This window comes from Varanus komodoensis, unplaced genomic scaffold (assembly GCF_004798865.1).
Source record: "Varanus komodoensis strain SLA01 unplaced genomic scaffold, ASM479886v1 scaffold9, whole genome shotgun sequence".
NCBI lineage: Eukaryota > Metazoa > Chordata > Lepidosauria > Squamata > Varanidae > Varanus > Varanus komodoensis.
In genome coordinates, this window is record NW_025336598.1 from 24487573 (window position 1) to 24506175 (window position 18603).

Below are 18603 nucleotides of genomic sequence, written 5' to 3' on the forward strand. Positions count from 1 at the left end.
CTCCCTAATCATTCTGCTAGAGCATGGTGCCTATGAAGAGTCCGAATCTGGCCCCTTGGGATTCAGATGGTTCTACTCCCTATACCCCCATGACCGATCCTTTGGTGCAGTATTTGCACAGTTCTATTCCTCAATTCCAAAAAGGTTTAAATATCTCTGCTACAGGTTGGGTATTGGCATGAAGACCTTTGATTTACAATATGCTGATAGTTTGGTCCCACCCCTTTGCCTTTGGCCCCAACCAGCACTGGAATGTGTCTCTTGAAAGCTCCTTTGGAGCAGAATTTGACCCTCATGCTGAAAGAGTTTCCACCGTTCCCCACCCTTGCTCCTTAAGTCTTTTGGTGGAAGCCACTGCTTATTTTGTAGAGCATGACTGCTTACTATAAGAACAGAAAATGTAACAGAAATCAGTCCTAATTCTCTCTTACATTTGGTGCTTTTCCTAACAGGTGCTGGGCCTGGTTCCCAAGCAGCTGGCTTGGCTTCAAGGCTTTTAAACACTGGCAACATTCTGGATGTAATCAACAAACTTGTAAACAGAAAAATATGACTGATTCTGTCAAGTCATTTGGCAAAGGTCAGCAGGCAGAGATGTATGATTATAGCTCGACCAATATGCTTGGTCTTGCAGCTCTTCGATTCACCCATTAGCCAGAAATACAGAATGACATTCTACATCTTGCTCTCCCAAATGCATGAACAGGGAATGTTACCGAAGTGAACAGGGTTTGTGTCAACAACACTTTGTGCTCTGCAGTCAAAATGTTAAGGCTGCTTACTCTGCAGCCTTCCAACTGCTTATTTCATCATAATACTAACGAACAGGCAATGATGTCACGGAGGCAACTTTAAAGTAAGTAGGGTCAGATTTGCCATTTAATTGGATAACTGCACAGTTCCAAAAACCAATTGAAAAGTTTTGCACAGATAAACTTTCAGCTCAACAACCCTGTACAGGTTTAAATCTGACTGGAAACAAACCAGCTTTACTCATGAGTAAACGAGCCATTAGCATAAAACTGTTTGCACCTATGGCTGAGAATGCACTTTTTGAATGTAAATCAAAGCAATTCCACACAAAGCAATTGTATCCTTTGGCATTCAGATGCACTTCTAAAAACACAGCTGTTTTTCTGCCAGTTTGAATCCCAGTAAGCAATACTCCTACATTCTAGATGCAGATCTCCTACCAAGGCAACTAAATTAGTAAGACAGTATGCATGCAACAGTAAACATACTCTACGGACACAACCAATCGTAAGAACAGTTATCATTGGAGCCTTTATATAACTCTTAGAAAAAATCAACATAGTAAGTATTTGTGCCATTTTGGAACATGCTCTGATAGGTGGAGTCACACAGTGTTCATTACTTGATGCTTCATTGCTAGATTTGAGAATTCACTCAGACATACTGTGAGCTATCTCCACAGAAAATGATATCTGTTGATATGAAAGTTCTAATTGTGCTGATTGATGTGTGATGGCTGATCCCCACACAAAAATCATGATGTTGTTGTTGTTAGTCGCGAAGTCGTGTCCGACCCATCGCGACCCCATGGACAACATTCCTCCAGGCCTTCCTGTCCTCCACCATCCCCCGGAGTCCACCTAAGCTCACGGCAACTGCTTCAGTGACTCCATCGAGCCACCTCATCCTCTGCCGTCCCCTTCTTCTTCTGCCATCTGTTGTTCCCAGCATTAGGCTCTTCTCCAGGGAGTCCTTCCTTCTCATTAGGTGGCCAAAGCATTTGAGTTTCATCTTCAGGATCTGGCCTTCGAAAGAGCAGTCAGGGTTGATCTCCTCTAGGACTGCCCAGTTTGATCGCCTTGCTGTCCAAGGGACTTGCAGGAGTCTCCTCCAGCACCACAATTCAAAGGCCTCAATCCTTTGGCGCTCAGCCTTCCTTATGGTCCGGCTTTCACAGCCATACATTGCAACTGGGAAAACCATAGCCTTGACTATACGTACTTTTGTTGGCAGGATGATGTCTCTGCTTTTTAGTATGCTGTCTAGATTTGCTATAGCTTTCCTCCCCAGGAGCAAGCATCTTTTAATTTCTTGGCTGCAGTCCCCATCTGTGGTGATCCTGGAGTCCAGGAAAATAAAATCTGTCACTACCTCCATTTCTTCCCCATCTATTTGCCAGGAAGTGAGACGACTGGATGCCATGATCTTAGTTTTCTTAATGTTGAGTTTCGAGCCAACTTTTGCACTCTCCTCCTTCACCCGCATCAAGAGGTTCTTTAGTTCCTCTTCACTTTCTGCCATTAGAAGAGTCATGATATTGTATAACAAACCAGAGAACTTCAAAATCTGTCCAAATCAAGAACCATACCTGGGCTGAAAAAATCGAAAGAGCAGATTGTGCACAATATGTTATTCCCTAGTATGTACTCATGAAAATGTTCGGTGTATCATCTCCTATGATATCTACCTTTCCAGCCTTCACATTGTGTTATTACTAAGAACCTTGTTTTACTGTCGTATTAACTACAGCAAACATTTATAGGATACATCATAACAATCATATTTTTAAACATGACTTTATGATTTGGCATTAGGCAGAATTATTTGTTCTCAGTTGCTAATTCCTTTTGCTAAGGGAGAGAAGAAGGGCAAAGGCTACAAGATCAAAACCAAAATCTTTTTGTACTGAGGTGTTGTACCCGCGGTGTTACAGACGAGGCCAGAGACCGGATGGTAAAGTAAAGAGGAGATTTATTCCTGCAGCAGGGACCACATTCATAGAGGAATGCGGTGCTTGAACAGAGTTGGAAGGAGATCTTTATACCTTCACAATCCGCTTTCGGCAAATGGGGAACAATACAATTAGTTTTTGACAAGAATGAGAACAATGGTGACAATGGGGAGTTACAGAATCACATAAGCAGTTGAGCAAGCGATATACAGAAGCAGATTTGGTTAGCAGTAAGTTTTATCTTTTAATTTACACCTTCTAAGCAATCTTTGTCCATTACATTGTAGGTAAGCTCTTTCCACTTACCAGGGGAATTCTCTGAGGCAGTTACTAGTCATTTGAATGGGCTGGAGCTTAGGAGAGCTAAGCTATCATGCATACCCTGAGACAGCTGATTATTCTAGTGTTTGGCCGTGTCATGCCTATCTGGAGCCTAGAGGAGTCATGTCTATCCTGAATGCCCTGAGAAAGCTGATAGGTATCTCTATTATGTCAGGATCCTGGGGAGTCAGGTACAACAGAGGTAGCAGTCTTCCAACTCAACAGCACAATCCTAGGCATGTCTGCTCAAAAGTAAGTCCCATTGCATTCAGTGGTACATACCAATGCTAGGTCTAGGTTTTTGAGGACCCTTGGGTAAGATGCCCTCTTATTCATCAACCCTGCTTGCTTGCTCGACAGGAAGGGAGCCACTAAGCAAGTTATCACTGAGCAAGTAGCCCGTTCCATCTGCTATTGATCCTTCTTCTCACCACAACTTCTGCTGGGCCAGGCTAGAGGCTGAACAAGCAGCAATGGTTGCAATGATTTAGGGGAGCAGCAAGTCCTGAATACTCTTATGAATGGACCCCTACAGAGTGCAGCTCTGACACCAGCCCTGTCATTTACCCTCAGGTAAGTGATGTATTGCAGCCCAAAATTACCTTTGTAGGAAACTTGTGAACATGGGAAGTGGGTCAAGTGCAGTTGATTAGCACGTTTCTCTGTAATCTTTCGTGGGACCGGTTTTCAGTTTTGCAACATTGAGACAAGAACTACGTGAACAGATTCACGGAGGTCTATCAGCGGCTGATCGTTATCTGACATATAAACCTGCCCTTAAGTGTCTAGATTTTTAAAAGTAATTATTTACTGCAGGATTTCTTTACAGAGGCACAACTCAGCTTCTAAGGAGTTTTTCATGTGCTTATTTTGCCTTTTTTTTGTGATTAGTGTTATGGGTTTGAGATATTAGGCATTACAAATCGTTGGGCGGCGGCATGGAGCATCACAGCTCGCTTCCCTTATGTTGCTCCCCAAATTTCCTCCGGCTAACTACAGGCTTCATAGGATCCCAGCTATCTTCAACTCCAGAAAGCCACGTGGAGGTTCCATCAGCCGGATGAAGAAGGACCGGGTAGAGGGGGAGAGAAGCGTGTGTCACGTGATCCAGGTGGGTGACTGGTTGGCTGACGGCCCGTCTCGCTCCCGCCCTGGCCGGTCAAGCCCAACTTCCTTCTCCTTGACGAAAGGATTTTCGAAACTTGCTTGTTTGAACGCAGCGGCGGAGGCAGAGGCGAGGTGCCCAATCAGAGAGGCAGCTGTGGAGTAGGGGCGGGGCGTCTCTAAGGCTTCGGTGGCGTGGCGGAAAGACAGGAGAGCGCGTTTGGTTGAGTGGTCGGAAAGAAGGAAGCGGCCATGGCGGTGGGGAAGCGACGCCTCCGATCGTGCTCTTCTACCTCCTAGCGAGAGAGGCCGGTGAAGTTCGGGGCGCGGAATGGCGGCCCACACGCGGCTGCGGCCGCTTCCCTTGTTGCTCCTGGTCATTTTCATTGCTCGGTTCGCAGCGCCCGAGCAGGAAGCTGCTCAGGATCGAGAGCCGCTGCCGCAACAGGAGCAGCAGAAGCCGCCGCCGCCACAGCAGCCTGCGGTGCAAGGGCCGGAGTTCGCCCGGGCAGAGGTGAGGGACCTGAAAGACGTGCGTTGTCCTTGAACGCCACTGGGTGGGTTGAAGGTGGAGGGGCGCAAGCTCCGCTGAGGACGGCATCAGCCCCCTCAGCCAGATTGCCTTCAAATGTATTGGACTACAGCTCCCATCTTGGAATGGTCTGGGATTGTGGGAGCTATAGTCTTAGGCATCTGGAGGGCACCAGGTTGGAGTGGCTCGTCACAGGCTTACCCAGCTGGGTATTTTGGGCTACAGCTGTTCTCACGCTTGACCACTGGCTGTGCTGCCTGGAGTTGATGGGAATTTTAGTCCAGAAGATCTGGAGGGCACCAGTCTGGGAAAGTTTGCTATACCATCCTCCACAGATTTTTCCAGCCTACATGCACGAGATATGCTCCACCTCTTCTGTGAGCAAAATTACTTCTCCAAAGCATGTGCGACTGAAATAGCACCAGAGATGTAGGAAAGGCCTAGCCTGAGAAGATGGATGTGGAAATGGCCTTTTATGGTCACTGCCTGCCTTGGCAAATTTCTCTCTCAACCTGGGCTGAGACTCCTGGGCTCTAGCAGAATTTGCACGTGCTTGAATAGTGCAACGTCAGCTTCCAGTGTGTTTGGGAGTTACCTGTGTATATTGTGGAATAAGCCATTTAGTCCAGAGTTCATTTCATAGGATGTCTGAAAGGTTATCAGGGCCACAAGCTTATGACAGGAACCCAGTTTCAGTGGTTAACTCTAGGACTGCCAGAGTAACAAATGGGTATGTAACATCCAATAGTATCAGAGTAAAAAGAGAACTAGCAATTCTTTAAAACAGGCTAATATACCACATCCATCCTCTAAGGCACCAGGTGCCTCTTTCAAGGCTGTGCAAATAGTGGCAAGAAGGGAGAAGGTCTTCTTAGTGATGCTCTCCCTGTCATAGTTATGAAATTATTTTCCTGCATCATAACCATACATTATTTCAGAGTTGAGACATTCCTTTTCTCCCCAGTGTCTGGCTGTTCCTGATCAAGTTTTAATTGGGTGGTGGATTTTTATTAGGATATGAAATGAGCTTCCAAGGGAGGTGGTTGTGGCCCCATCAGTGAAGGTGTTCAAGGAAAGTTTGGGAAAACCACATGTTGGGGATTACATGAGCAGAGCTGTCTGGATCCAGGTATCAGACTAGATGGCCCAGGATACCCCTTCTGACTCAGGTTTTTTTAAATGTTTTCTTTGTTTACATGTGGTGGCTTAAAGTTGTGTGTATGTGTCTCTGCATGTGCTGTCTGTTTATATGTTCCTGCGTAAAAGGTTTTCATTCTATGCCTAATGCATTTTGGTTTTTAATCTTTGTAAAACGATCATAGAGATTTGGCTCTTGGACAGTATAGAAATATAATACATGAATGAAAACAATTTTAAAAATCCCCTATGTCCCCTATGTCACTTGAGAATGCCTCATCTTCTGTTAACTGCAGCTTTTTTGTTTGTGGGTCTGCAATATTTTTGCTCAGTGCAGTGAAAACGATAGTTGTCAGATGCTCCCAACATGAATATTCCATGATAGAATATAAATATGTTTTATTTGAACACATTTAACCCAATGTAATAGTACATAATACTAAGAATATGGGCAATGGAGTTTCTCTTATTTTCAGTGAAGATTTGTTGTGTGGCAGTCTCCCAGTGCTCCCTGGGATATGATAGCCATTCTGGGAAACAGAATCCTAGTTACTGCTACTGTATTCTTTCCTCTGTTGTAACGCTGAGATATTGAAATAACAACTTATTGCATAAGTCTAGTGAGGAAGAACCACGTAGAACGTTGTGCGACTGTTGACTTAACTGGAAGGAGGTTGCCCAAAATGCATGTGTGAACTTGCCCTATGTCTGCTATTGCCAAGTTGTTACTGGTAGAGTATATCCTTAAGCAGTTATTAAATTTTATGTTTCCTAGCAAGCCTTAGATAAGCGATAAAATCTGGAATTTTCTACTTGATGGAAGTTGTGCTGGGAGAACATATATGACATCTTTTTCTCCAGGCAGAAGGAAAGCCTAAGGCAGCAGCTATCTTAGACCATCGGGAACATAGGATGAGCTACCATATGTACTATATTATCTATACTATAATACAGTATATAACAAATTAACATTATGTAGAATATAACATATAATACTGGTTTTCAGGCTGACTTATTGGGAGAATATAACCTTTTCTAAAGTAATGTTCATTTCAAATAATGTATAATGCAAATTTTTTTACAGCTTCTTTGTACTTTATACCTGTGTGTATGCTACGAGGAATAGCAAAATGTTGACAACAGATATTTATAATTGTGCATAACTTCCCAGCATGAATATTCAAGAGTGTGTGTATATGTAAGTTTGTGCACACCAGTGTAATCATAGGAAACAATATGAAGAATTTTAGACGTATAATAGGTAGAGAGATCCATTTGTAAAATTGAATCAGATTTATGGCATGTGCGTAGCACAGCTTGGTAAAGACCTGTGTGAACTCTAGAACAGGTCACTCTGACTTCTCTGCAGCCTTGGGTAGATAAATTTTTGTGATCTTGATGATGCAAGGTAAATAACAGATGTTCAAATTCTGTTATCACATATATTCTCCCCCCCTTCTTTCTATGGACAACTGATTTATCAATGTTCTGCTGAACATGTTTGGTGTTGGTTTCTGCTTCCATGGGAGAGTAACAATAAACTACTTTTGTGAGACTATCAGCTCATTGGTCGATTGATAGTGTGATTAGAAGCACCTATAATTTTTTTCCTAAATGCACCTACTATAAAGCTGTATTGATTTTTTAAAATTCATTTTTAGTGAATTGAGATTCTGGCCCCAGTTCTCCGTAATGATATAGCTGTTCTAGAGATCTAGTGACATAGTTCAAACATACACGCTATAACACTGAAAATACCATCAATTGTTATCACACTTGTCATTAATGGAAGGTCTCCATGCTTCTAACACACAATGACTAAGTTCTTTCAAACTAAAAGTAACACTGTTTTATTTATGAGCTGGAGACAGTGTGCTTAACGTAAAAGTTAAAATCATTAAAGCAGTGTAAGGATGACTAACATTAGCTTTAATAATGATGATCAAACACAAAGATATCATAAAAAGAAACATGGCCTCAAACATGTTATGTTTGTGAGCCGCCCCGAGGCTTCGGCAAATGGGGCGGCATATAGAAGTTCCCTAAACAAATAAATAAATAAATACTTCAAAACAAATGTGATTTAAAGATTTTCAAACAGCTTACATATGGAATAGCTCTTGTGTTGGATAATATCAGCAATTTGTCTAAACAGGCTTGGAGAGGTTGAAAAAGGTGGGATATAAATCTAATTAATAAATAAAAATGTTACTGCAAGAGTTATCTTTATCCACAAAAAGTTGCTTCTCATGTTGTTCTCAATCCTCTTCCTCTACAGACAGTTGAGTTATCAGTGACAGAGGACAGACAAGGTGAAACCTGTTTTATATACAGCCTGAATGCAAATAAACTTGAAGTCATTATGACTTATGAGAAATCTTATCATGTATTGCTGCAACTGGCAAGAGTAAAAAATTTTAACAACTCTATTTAATTTACTTAGAACTCTTAGGTATTTCCCCCTTATCCACATTTGCAAATCCACATTTGCAAAATATAAAGATAGCGTATCCTTCAGAAGAATCCTTTCAGACGCTTCGACCTCTGCCAGTTCTCTTCCACCCCACTGATTGTGGGATGCATTAGTGCTTCTGGAGTTACCCAGAATCAGAGGGAAATGCCCATTTCTGGAAGGAGGCAAGTAGGTTGAGTTCTCAGAAGGGAGATCCACACATCTACCCCCTTCCACAAATAAACACTCTCTTGTATCCAGGCTTCCTCACAAATCTACCTTGTGAAAGTGGTGGGTCCCACTTGTACAACACAATGGGTGGGAACTGTACACTTGTGTGGCGGATTGGAGGGGTGGGGAAAATGTAAGGAACATAAGTGCTCTAGAATTTTCAACCTGTAAATAGGAAAGGAAAAATAACACATCTAAATTCCAAAGAAACACTAGAAGATAAGACTGAAAGGACAGTGTAGTTCAGTGCTTAGTGGGCTGGGGTACAGCACAAGTCTGTTCATTTAGCAGTTTATTACCATGTTATAGATAAGTACAGAGACACTTCTCATACCAGTTTTTGTATTCTGCTACGCATACCTGAGTGAATACACAAATGGTCCTTCAAAACTGACAGTAAGACTTCTAACCACTTCAGCATATTTTCCCTCATCTTAGCATTTTTGTTAATATGTAATGTTTTAATTTGCACAATGATGATTCATCATTGATGTATTATTCAGCCAGCAAATATGAGGTATGAAGGTATTTTGCCCTTCAGACTTTGAGCCACCTGCACTTGGTTTTTTAACAAGTGAATAATTCTCTGTGAACTAGGTTGGTGTGTTGTAAAGATGGATATTATATTGGATCAGTTCAGCCTTCAGGATGGTTGGGTCATGTTAGAACTGCTGCAGTATCCAGAGTTGTGAGAAGTTCTGGGGATTTTTTTAAAACTTCCTTCCTCATTCCTTAAAAAAAAAAAAAAACCCAACCTACTCTTGTTTCATTGATAACAATGAGAGGGAAATAATTTACCCTAGGAGTGGTATGATTTTTTTCCCCTCCCCATATTGGTAACATGCTGATTCAAGGGAGAATCTCCCCTTCTCTCAGATGTGAAGATTTGAAAAATCTTGACCCCCCTTGGATGCTTTCCCAGGGACCCCATAGAATCACAGCATTATTGTGATACGAGGAATGATGGCCTTCTGCTTGACACAGAGACTGACCTGGGCCGTTCATACTTCCCTCATGTTGAGCTCTTGCAATTTGCATCCTGCTTATAGAAAACCCAGACATATACGATTCTATAATGCACAAATTCAAACCCTGGGTTGTCTGTTCCTCAGAAACTAAGAGTGCTTGGTTTATACATTATATCAAACAACGTTGTTCAATAAATAGGATGCAGAGCAGAAGTATGAGTATGTGGGAGGCAGTGTGCTTGCTTCTCTGGTACAGCGCCAGCAGTTTATGAATTAAACAAGTCACAAATTGCCTTTATGGTGTCCATTGCTGCTGCTACAACCATGGATGATTTTGTAGGTAAAGTTAATGCCGGCCTCTTAACATGATCCATTTTCTTCAAAAATTTAATTTTCTCTTTGTTACACTATTGAATAGCCTTAGTATAGGGAAGGGACAATGTCGGCTTTTAAAAAAATCTTCTTGTACAGAAGCTGGCATTTTAAGTGAAGCTTCATCTGAATAAAGAGGTAGGATTTATGGAAATTTCACAAGCTGTGTGAAATCTTAAATCTGTATTTGTATATCGCAAGCAAGCTAGCTAATGCACTATATTTGAGTACAAATTCATGTGTTTCATTTGTCAGCGTTCTGGGAAACATGGACAGCTGAGATCTGATTTTTTCCCCTCTATTAGTGTGAATCTCAAAATAATTCTTTAAGACAATATGTGCAGGCAAGTTCTATGATTAAGTAGCTGTGGGTATGTAATAAATTAATGTTTGATCACCACATACATAGCTTGTGGCCAGTGGCAGGATGTAAAAGAGACTGAAGTAAAATAGAATCTTTCATGGAAATTCAAGAAGGAAATGTATAGATTTAGGGATACATCAAGATGAAGGGGTAGACAAGTTAAATGTTTCTCTCTTACTTTTCAGAAAGGGCCTTCTCCAGTTGCGGCTGTCCATTCTGTCAGTGAAGACTCTCTAGATAAGACTAACCTGGGATTTATCCATGCATTTGTGGCTGCCATATCGGTCATCATTGTCTCTGAACTTGGTGATAAGACTTTCTTTATTGCAGCCATCATGGCAATGCGTTACAACCGCTTAACAGTGCTGGCTGGTGCTATGCTTGCCTTGGGGCTGATGACCTGTTTATCAGGTTAGTGCAGTAGCTTTTCTGTCCTGAAATGTTGCTTATTGAAGCTGCAATGCAAAAAAACATTACTTATGTGCAGGGAGAACTGCTCACAGACAGAGTTTGCTTTCCAGGTCTCACTGCTACAAACATTTGTGCTACCGAAGAGAGAAGTCACAATAGATCAGAGAGTGACTCAGTAGGAAGAGCTGCTGCTGTAAGAACTGCAATTCTGTGTAATTGTCATATATATGCACATGTGCCTAAGCTGCAATCCATGGAAGTAGCAATTACTAACATAGGATAGTATCAAGTGCTGCCAGTGCACTGGTGAGGACCTCATTAGTGCAAACTTTGCCAGAGGCCAGGTCTGCCTTGCTTGGCAGATGTGGTGGCCAGATCTGCTGGAAAAGGTGAGCCTGGGACTATCAGGGCCTTTTAAAACTGTACCAACACAGAATGTGCAGTTCCAGAAAAAATAAGCAACCCCAGAAGTACCTTGCAGCAGTTCAGAATTGAAAATATGCAAAGGTTGTATTGTTAGTTGGTGTAGAAACTGGCTGATAACAATGGAAAAAAGTAAAAGACTAGATCTAGCTTTTCTAAAATCCAAAGCCCCTGATCAAGCATTCCCATTTTTCCTCCCACCGCTGAAAACTCTTCTCAGAGATTGACTTCTGCTCTTTACAGTCTTCTCCTCCAACCTGGTACTTTTCAGATGTTTTGGACTTCAGCTTTCATCAGCTCCAGCCAGAATGGCTAATGGTCAGGAATGCTGGGAGTTGTAGTCCCAAACCTCTGGAGGGAACTAGGTTGAGAAAGTTTGCTCTAGAGAGTGTTCACCAACATTTCCAAGATGAAGGAAATCAGGCAAGTCACATGAACTTGTCAGTGTTATGATGTCATTAAATATTCAGTGTGATGTTCTTAAGACAACTGTATTATGTTTCTGCATTTGTGTGTGTTTTTCTCATTCCTCAGTGTGTGTGTTTAATACTTCAAATAAAGGTTTGTTGGAATTCATGATACTTCTGCATCCGTATGGTACAATTCCCAGGATTTGCTGCTGTTCTGTATAGGCCTCTAACCGTCATGGAATGTGATACTAAGCAGCAAAGTGCACACATATGGAAAATGTGCAGGTGTGTTGTAGTGGTGCACACGCTGTGTGCAAATTAAAACATCAATCTCCTATGTTCTGCTGCTTTGCTTCCCTGGCCTCTCCTCAGAAAACTTAATGCAGATTCCCATGGTTCCAGGTTCACTTAAGTTCTTCCCAAGTTAAAGTGTCTTGGATGTTAGGTATGGGTTTTTCAATACCTCAGGCAGAAGTATTTCCCAAACTACTGCTGCTCAGATCAGATCATGCATCTGATTAAGTATGACAAGATCTTAAGTACATGAGTTGCAAAATACATTATGAGCATGAACAAAAGAGAATCCAATTTTTGCGTTGCTAAGCGGTAACCCTACTTTGCTAACCCTACTCCAAACGTAATGTATTCATCAGATCCAGGAGAATAATACTGCAAGTGGGAGATCTCAGAGTTCTTGTTATAGAAGTTCTTTACGCAAGAACACATTGAGAGTGTTCCCAAATTAACAGCAAATCTCATTTTCTTTTACATACTGTCCCAACTGAATTCTTTTAGGCAAATGCAATAAGGAAAGGACTACATCGCAAGTAATCTGAAGTGTTTGCTTTTCCATCCTTAGTTTTATTTGGCTATGCGACTACAGTGATTCCCAGGGTCTACACCTACTATGTGTCAACAGCACTGTTTGCAATTTTTGGTATCCGAATGCTTCGGGAAGGCTTGAAAATGAGTGCAGATGAGGGTCAGGAAGAACTAGAGGAAGTTCAAGCAGAACTCAAGAAGAAAGATGAAGAAGTAAGTTGATGTATGTAGAGAACATGAATCCACAGTAGCATTCTTTAATGAAATTGGAAAGAAAATGGAAAGTGTCCAGGCGCTTTGCTGTACTTGTTCCTAATTAAGAATTGACCCAGCAGGTATACAGTTGTTAAGAACACACTTCTGCAGTTCTTGTATGGTGGTTGCATCAGAAAATACAGCCTCTGATATCCCATATAATTTTAACAACTTGCAGAATTGCTCCTGTGCTTCGTTAACTTGATTTCTTTAGAAATCACTAGCACAGATTAAGACCAGCATTCCACTTTAGCTCCCATGTTGAAGTACTCATACCATAAATGCTTTGGGTGCATTCTATTCCCAAGCCAAGATGGGAAAATTAAAACTCTTAAATCCCAGGTAAGTTTCAGGATTTATTAACACACTGTTGCTAATATAGTCACTATACCTTCTCAAGGAGTTTTGGAAGAGTGGAAGAGCAGAATGGAATTTTGTGCTAAGTGCTGTCTGCTGAAATGATGGTGTATAAAAATGTAACTATAAATCTGGGAGTAACTGTGTATATTTGGTATAGAGTGTTGAGTTGTGATGCTTGGTTTCCTTGTTTCTTGACACCCGCCTTTTGTTTGTAGCTCCAGAGAACAAAATTGTTAAATGGTCCTGGAGATGTGGAAATGGGAACAGGCCCCACCGTACCACAGAGAAAATGGCTGCATTTTATTTCTCCAATTTTTGTGCAAGCATTCACTTTAACGTTCCTAGCTGAATGGGGCGACCGCTCTCAGTTAACCACAATAGTTCTGGCAGCAAGAGAGGTGAGTGAAAGCTATCAGAAAGACATGTTATCAAAGAACAGAGAACTCAAGTCTCAAGATATAATTCAATATAGAGAGCCAATCCAGCGTGGCAGCACAACTAATGTAAACTGCGTTGTGCTGGCACAAGCAGCCTCTAGTGCACTGCCGGTGGTGTTTGATGTAACACATCCATCACTCCTGTCAGCAGAAATGAATGGTGCTGCACTAGAGATTGCTTGTGCTAGTGCAACATAATTTACATTAATAGTACTGTTGCATTGCTTACTGCTGACATAGTTAATGTTGTAACCTCATTGAGGCATGAATCTTAAAACAGCATTATGGTTCTCTATTTTTGGGCTTTTGCCATGGGCTACTTAAATCATGGGTTAACGTTATATGTGAACCTAGTCGTTCTGTGATATCTAATTAAGCATCTCTGGAAAATTCCTTAATCTTTCCACCTTTGTTGAGGAATAGTGGAAACTACATTTAAATATATAATCTAAATCTCACCCAACTACTCTGAAGTTGGCAATCCAGGTACTTCTGCTACTGGTTCTTCCAGCAATCTTCCAACCTGACTTGCTTACAGAACCCTTTGTAGCTTCAGGTTCTTGTGCGGCTGTGTTTGCAGCACAACAGAAAGACGTTTTGCAATGGCAGGATCTTTCTGACGCTTGCAGCAGACAGCCAAGAATGTCTTGCTTGTTGGCCATTGTTACACCTATGGAGAAAGAACAAATAAATAGCTGGGAGAAGAAAAGATCAGTCTGTATTACAGTACATAATGTAGGGAGTGATGCTGTTTTGGCAAGCAGTTTGTAGGTCCGTTCTTTGTTGCAGTTTGCTTTGAGAACCAATGTTAGTTTTAAAAAGCTCCTAAACTTACTCAACAAAATAAAATCAGTAGGACAATGAACAGCTGAACCTGATGATGACTGGAGACAAGAATGTCTCCTGCAGTTCTTGAAATGAATTGATGTTGATCATTAGCTTTCATTCAAGAGGAGGTCCAGTAATGTCTCCTTTGAAATTCTCCAGGAAGTGCATTGCTGAGTAAATTCACAGAGACATTGCAGGGCTTGCACACAGATTGAATCCCGAAAATGGGCTTCCCAGGGTGCAGAGGAATTCCATGGTGATGGCATTTTCCAGAGATTAAACCAGAGAAACCAATGAATAGCAGTGATTTGTTTGTGACCAGCAGACAAGTCCAAAGCAAGGCCCTGATAAGTGTGGAGATAGCAAGTTGTAATGGTTCTCCTACTCCAACTACAACACTGTTCTCTTACAAAAAAAAATTGTGCATTCACACATGCACAAAGAAATCTATATTCAGAGTTTTTCCTAAGGAAAGTCTGTGCAGTAGGACAAGATCTTTTTGCTGCAATGTATCTTGTGATTTTTCCCTTGTGCACATGCATGCTCTCTTGCTTGGAGTTCATGACATTTGGAAATTTTCACAGTAAGTGATGCAGGAAAGACACTGTGATATAGTGATCTGAGTGCTGGACTGGGACTCCGGAGACCTGGATTCTAGCCTGCTTGGTCATGAAGCTCACTGGGTGACTTTGGCCCAGTCACTCCCTCTCAGGCTAACCTATCTCACAGTGTTGTTGATAAGGATAAAAACAGAAATGAGGAGGAGGCATATTATGTAAGCCACCTTGGGTTCCTTGCAGGACAAAAGCTGGGATATAAATGTAAAGAAATATCGTTAACTAAATCTGAAGTCTGTGGAAAGTTGATTGATTTTTAGAACATCTACATGTACTGAAAGAATCCTCTTTCACTTGCTTGCAGGAACAAGAGCTGAGATGAGACTGCTTAGGGGGTGCAATGCAGACAACTTCTGCTGCAGCCTTTTAAAGCACTGCTTAGCAACCTAGAGGTTCAGACGACCCAGTTATCCTATGAGAACACTTAGGACAGAGCAAAACAGATAATACTAGAATCTGGGATCATCCAGTAAAAGCTGGTTGCTGGGAGATTTAGGACAGATAAAAGGAAGTAATTCTTCACATAATGCACAGTTAAACTATGAAATTCACTGCCATTGGCAGTAGTGATGGCAACCAGCTTGGATGACTTTAAAAGGGAATTGGACAATTTCCTGGAGGAAGATTGTTGACTATTAGCCTTGCTGGCTATGCACTTTCCATGCCTGTCTGTAACAGTTGCTGAAGAGCTTGGGCAGGTAGAAGATTTTTTTACCCTACCTGTTTGAAAGATCCTGTGGGTGGCTGGTTTGCCATTGTGTGAATGCAGTGCTGGACTGGATGGATCATAGGACCTTTATGTTCCATCAGTGGATTTACAGTTATTTCCATGTTCCTTACAACTTACTTAGTAGAAGCTGGATGTGGGCAATATGAATCAGTGTTAGGAAAGATTTGGCCCTCCAAGTTCTTAGACTGAAATTCTTATCTCCTCTAACCATTGGTAAGGAATGTGGGAATTTGCAGTCCAAGATCTGGAAGGCCACATGTTACCCACCCCTGTTTAAATGTTATTGTGCATCTATTCCTATAGTAGAGGTAGTTATTTAAAATGGCCCAGAACAATTGTCATGGTTTTCATGCTTACTGCCGTATTATTTTTCTCTCTCCTTAAATGATTGTGCTTCATCCTAGGAAATGGCTCTTCATTGATCTCACTTTGGTCATTAATCTTAACTTTTGATGCAGTTGACAATATTTTCTGCATGTGTTTTTGTCTGTTCATGCCCTTTATTATTTTATTTATTAGATTGTTATCCCACTCTCTTTGCCATAAGGCTCCCTTTGAAAGCATTAATACATGCTCCTTAAGAAATGGCTGTTAAGACCTGTAAGTTTCAAATGATACTGGAACCTGACTGTGTGTGTTTGCACAGGATCCATATGGTGTGGCTGTGGGTGGAACAGTTGGACATAGCTTGTGTACTGGCCTAGCAGTAATTGGAGGAAGAATGATAGCACAAAAAATCTCAGTTCGGACTGGTGAGTAAGCTCTTCATAAGGATAGTGGCTTGTTTTTACAAACTGGGGCAGAAGGTGGGTTGTATCTTAGAGGCTAATTTGCTGTTAAAAGGTTCATGTGTCTTTGTGAGGTGAGAGAAATGTTTCCTGGATAAAGTATATATCTGAGCTACTGTAGGTGACTTCATGTGAGTGAGAAGTCAATATAAAAAACTGCTCATCTTTATGAATGCTCAAAAATGCACCAGTCATGTGCTTCAAGCCACCAGCAAGGAATAATACAGTGCCTGCTTATTGTTAATAGCATAATTTGAATGCAGCTTCCTTTTCTGTCCCCCACTCCCCAGCCATCATTGAATTTTATGAGCTGAATTACTTGCACCCGAAGAATAATTTATCACTTTCAGTAATGAAAGTTCAAGGTGACACCCACGTGAAATAGAACCACATTAAGCATTATTGTGCAGCTAATGTAAATGTAGTAATTGGCTATTAGTGCAAGGATGTAAAACCCAGATAAGGTACAAGGCCAAATTCCTGATCCATTAGATGCTTGCAGGCTGTCTGTAACTGACAGGCTGCACCTTAAGAATAAAACAAATGCTTTGCATGCAAAATGTTCTGGGATCAATCCTTGGGCTGAGAAAAGATTTGGGTTTAAACTCCCAGAGAGCTGCTCCCAGTCAATAGACATGGTGAGCCTGCTTCCTGAGTTTTGGAACTTTTCACAAAAAAAACAAAAAGCAATTCCACCTTGATTCCTGAACATGTTCCCCAAATTCCTCTTCCTAGTTCTGACTGCCAACTGCAAGCATTCTGTTTGCTAGAGTATATTCAAGATGGGGGCGGGGTGGGGGGGGGAGATTGCGAGAGTCTCCACAGTTAAATGTCAGTTTTCCTCCCATGTCTGCCTCACCTCCATAGCATTAGCCATGTTGCCTTGTCTTATGTACTTTAAGTCACTTCATGCAGCACATGGCAAGTGATCAGGTGTGCCGGTCTGTCATTTGCAGCATCTTAGTTGTTTGAGTTGCATGTATGAGGGTTGTGGTGGAGTCCTTTGGTTTAAGGACCAAAGATCCTTATCATGATGCTACAAGAAGGCATAGGGGCACAGGTGTTTTCAGGTAAAACAGAGCCCTGAGATATATACTGCAAAATGTGTTATTTACAAAGGATCTAAACACATTTTCTTTTTTCTTTTGCAGTGACAATCATAGGAGGCATTGTTTTCTTAGCATTTGCGTTCTCTGCACTATTTATAAGCCCAGATGCTGGTTTTTAATGAGATGTCTTTCCCTTTCCATGAAGCTCTTAGGAGCAGCAGAACTACCCTTGTATTTCTGTATATAATGTACAGCTACTTGGTCAAACAAGCACTGAAGATGGGATGCTATAACTTTTATAGTAACATTTAGTTTGGTATACTTGGTGGACACAACCTGTGCTGAAGACTTACATCCTCTATATATTTGGAACATGAATTATGTACATTTTCTTACTATAGCAGATTCAGGTAAACTGAGGTCCACCTCCCGAAATGTCACAGGGTTTGCTACTTTGATTGCCACTAGACATTGCTTTAAAATCCCCTTTCTGGATGAATTGCTACCTGTGGCTAGCAGTTATGCCTTTGTCTAGTACCAAGTATTGAGGAAGAACATATACCTCTGATCTTGCAGCCCAAGCATACTGTTCCACAATCAAAAATGACAGCTGGGAAAACAGAAGAGCTGCTTTTGTGTCAAAAACACCTCCTCAAAAATATGTGAATTGGGATATTTTGGAAACATGCTTATTCAGAATTTAAATGTCCTCAGATGGGTGGTCCATCTAGCTGTCTATCAGATCGATTTTTTTCCTATCTATACTAAACATTTGCTGCATTTTCAGATTAAAGTACTTACAAAGGTGTTCATTGTCTTTCTTTTAATAATGGAAAATGTAATATGGAAGAACATGAATAAAATTGGTATCACCTGTTACAGGAATGTCACTGCTTTGGCTGGTAACTTAATTCAGAGGAAAATATTGTGTAGTAAACTATTACTGCTCAATATTTTTAGTGAATGCAAGCATTATTTTTGACTTAGCATTGATTCTTCAGTTTTTACCTTTACTGGAGTTAAGCATACACTAACTACTGCTAGTTAAGTCACCAACTAAGTAGCCAAAGAATAAGAATTTATCTAAAAGTAGTATACTCATTAAGATGGAAAGTTGGCAAAGTGCTTTGTAACTTTTTTTCTACTCCTGTGGTTCACAAAATAAGCACAGAAATTCTAGTGTCAAGATGGAAAGCTTCTACATTTTCATGCATACATGTTTTTGCTCCCTTTATTACAGTCCCTTCATGATAGTGATCCTGGTATTCTATAATCTAATGTTATGCAC

At 41.2% G+C, this 18603-nt stretch overlaps 1 protein-coding gene across 1 annotated transcript; it reads left to right on the forward strand.

Moving 5' to 3' along the window:
- The first annotated feature begins 4339 nt into the window (after positions 1-4339).
- Positions 4340-18194, forward strand: TMEM165 (transmembrane protein 165). The gene is made up of 6 exons (XM_044418349.1): positions 4340-4643; positions 10371-10596; positions 12289-12464; positions 13082-13264; positions 16125-16230; positions 17418-18194. Exons 1-6 carry the CDS (start codon positions 4461-4463, stop codon positions 17492-17494), a joined length of 951 nt encoding a protein of 316 aa, XP_044274284.1. The 5' UTR covers positions 4340-4460; the 3' UTR covers positions 17495-18194.
- The last annotated feature ends 409 nt before the right edge of the window (positions 18195-18603 follow it).

Excerpts from the sequence above, each read along its gene's own strand:
- TMEM165 (XM_044418349.1), top strand. The coding sequence starts at position 4,461 with ATGGCGGCCCACACGCGGCTGCGGCCGCTTCCCTTGTTGCTCCTGGTC. Across the intron at positions 4,644-10,370 it reads CGGAGTTCGCCCGGGCAGAG|AAAGGGCCTTCTCCAGTTGC; the intron begins GTGAGGGACCTG and ends CTTACTTTTCAG. Across the intron at positions 12,465-13,081 it reads TCAAGAAGAAAGATGAAGAA|CTCCAGAGAACAAAATTGTT; the intron begins GTAAGTTGATGT and ends TTTTGTTTGTAG.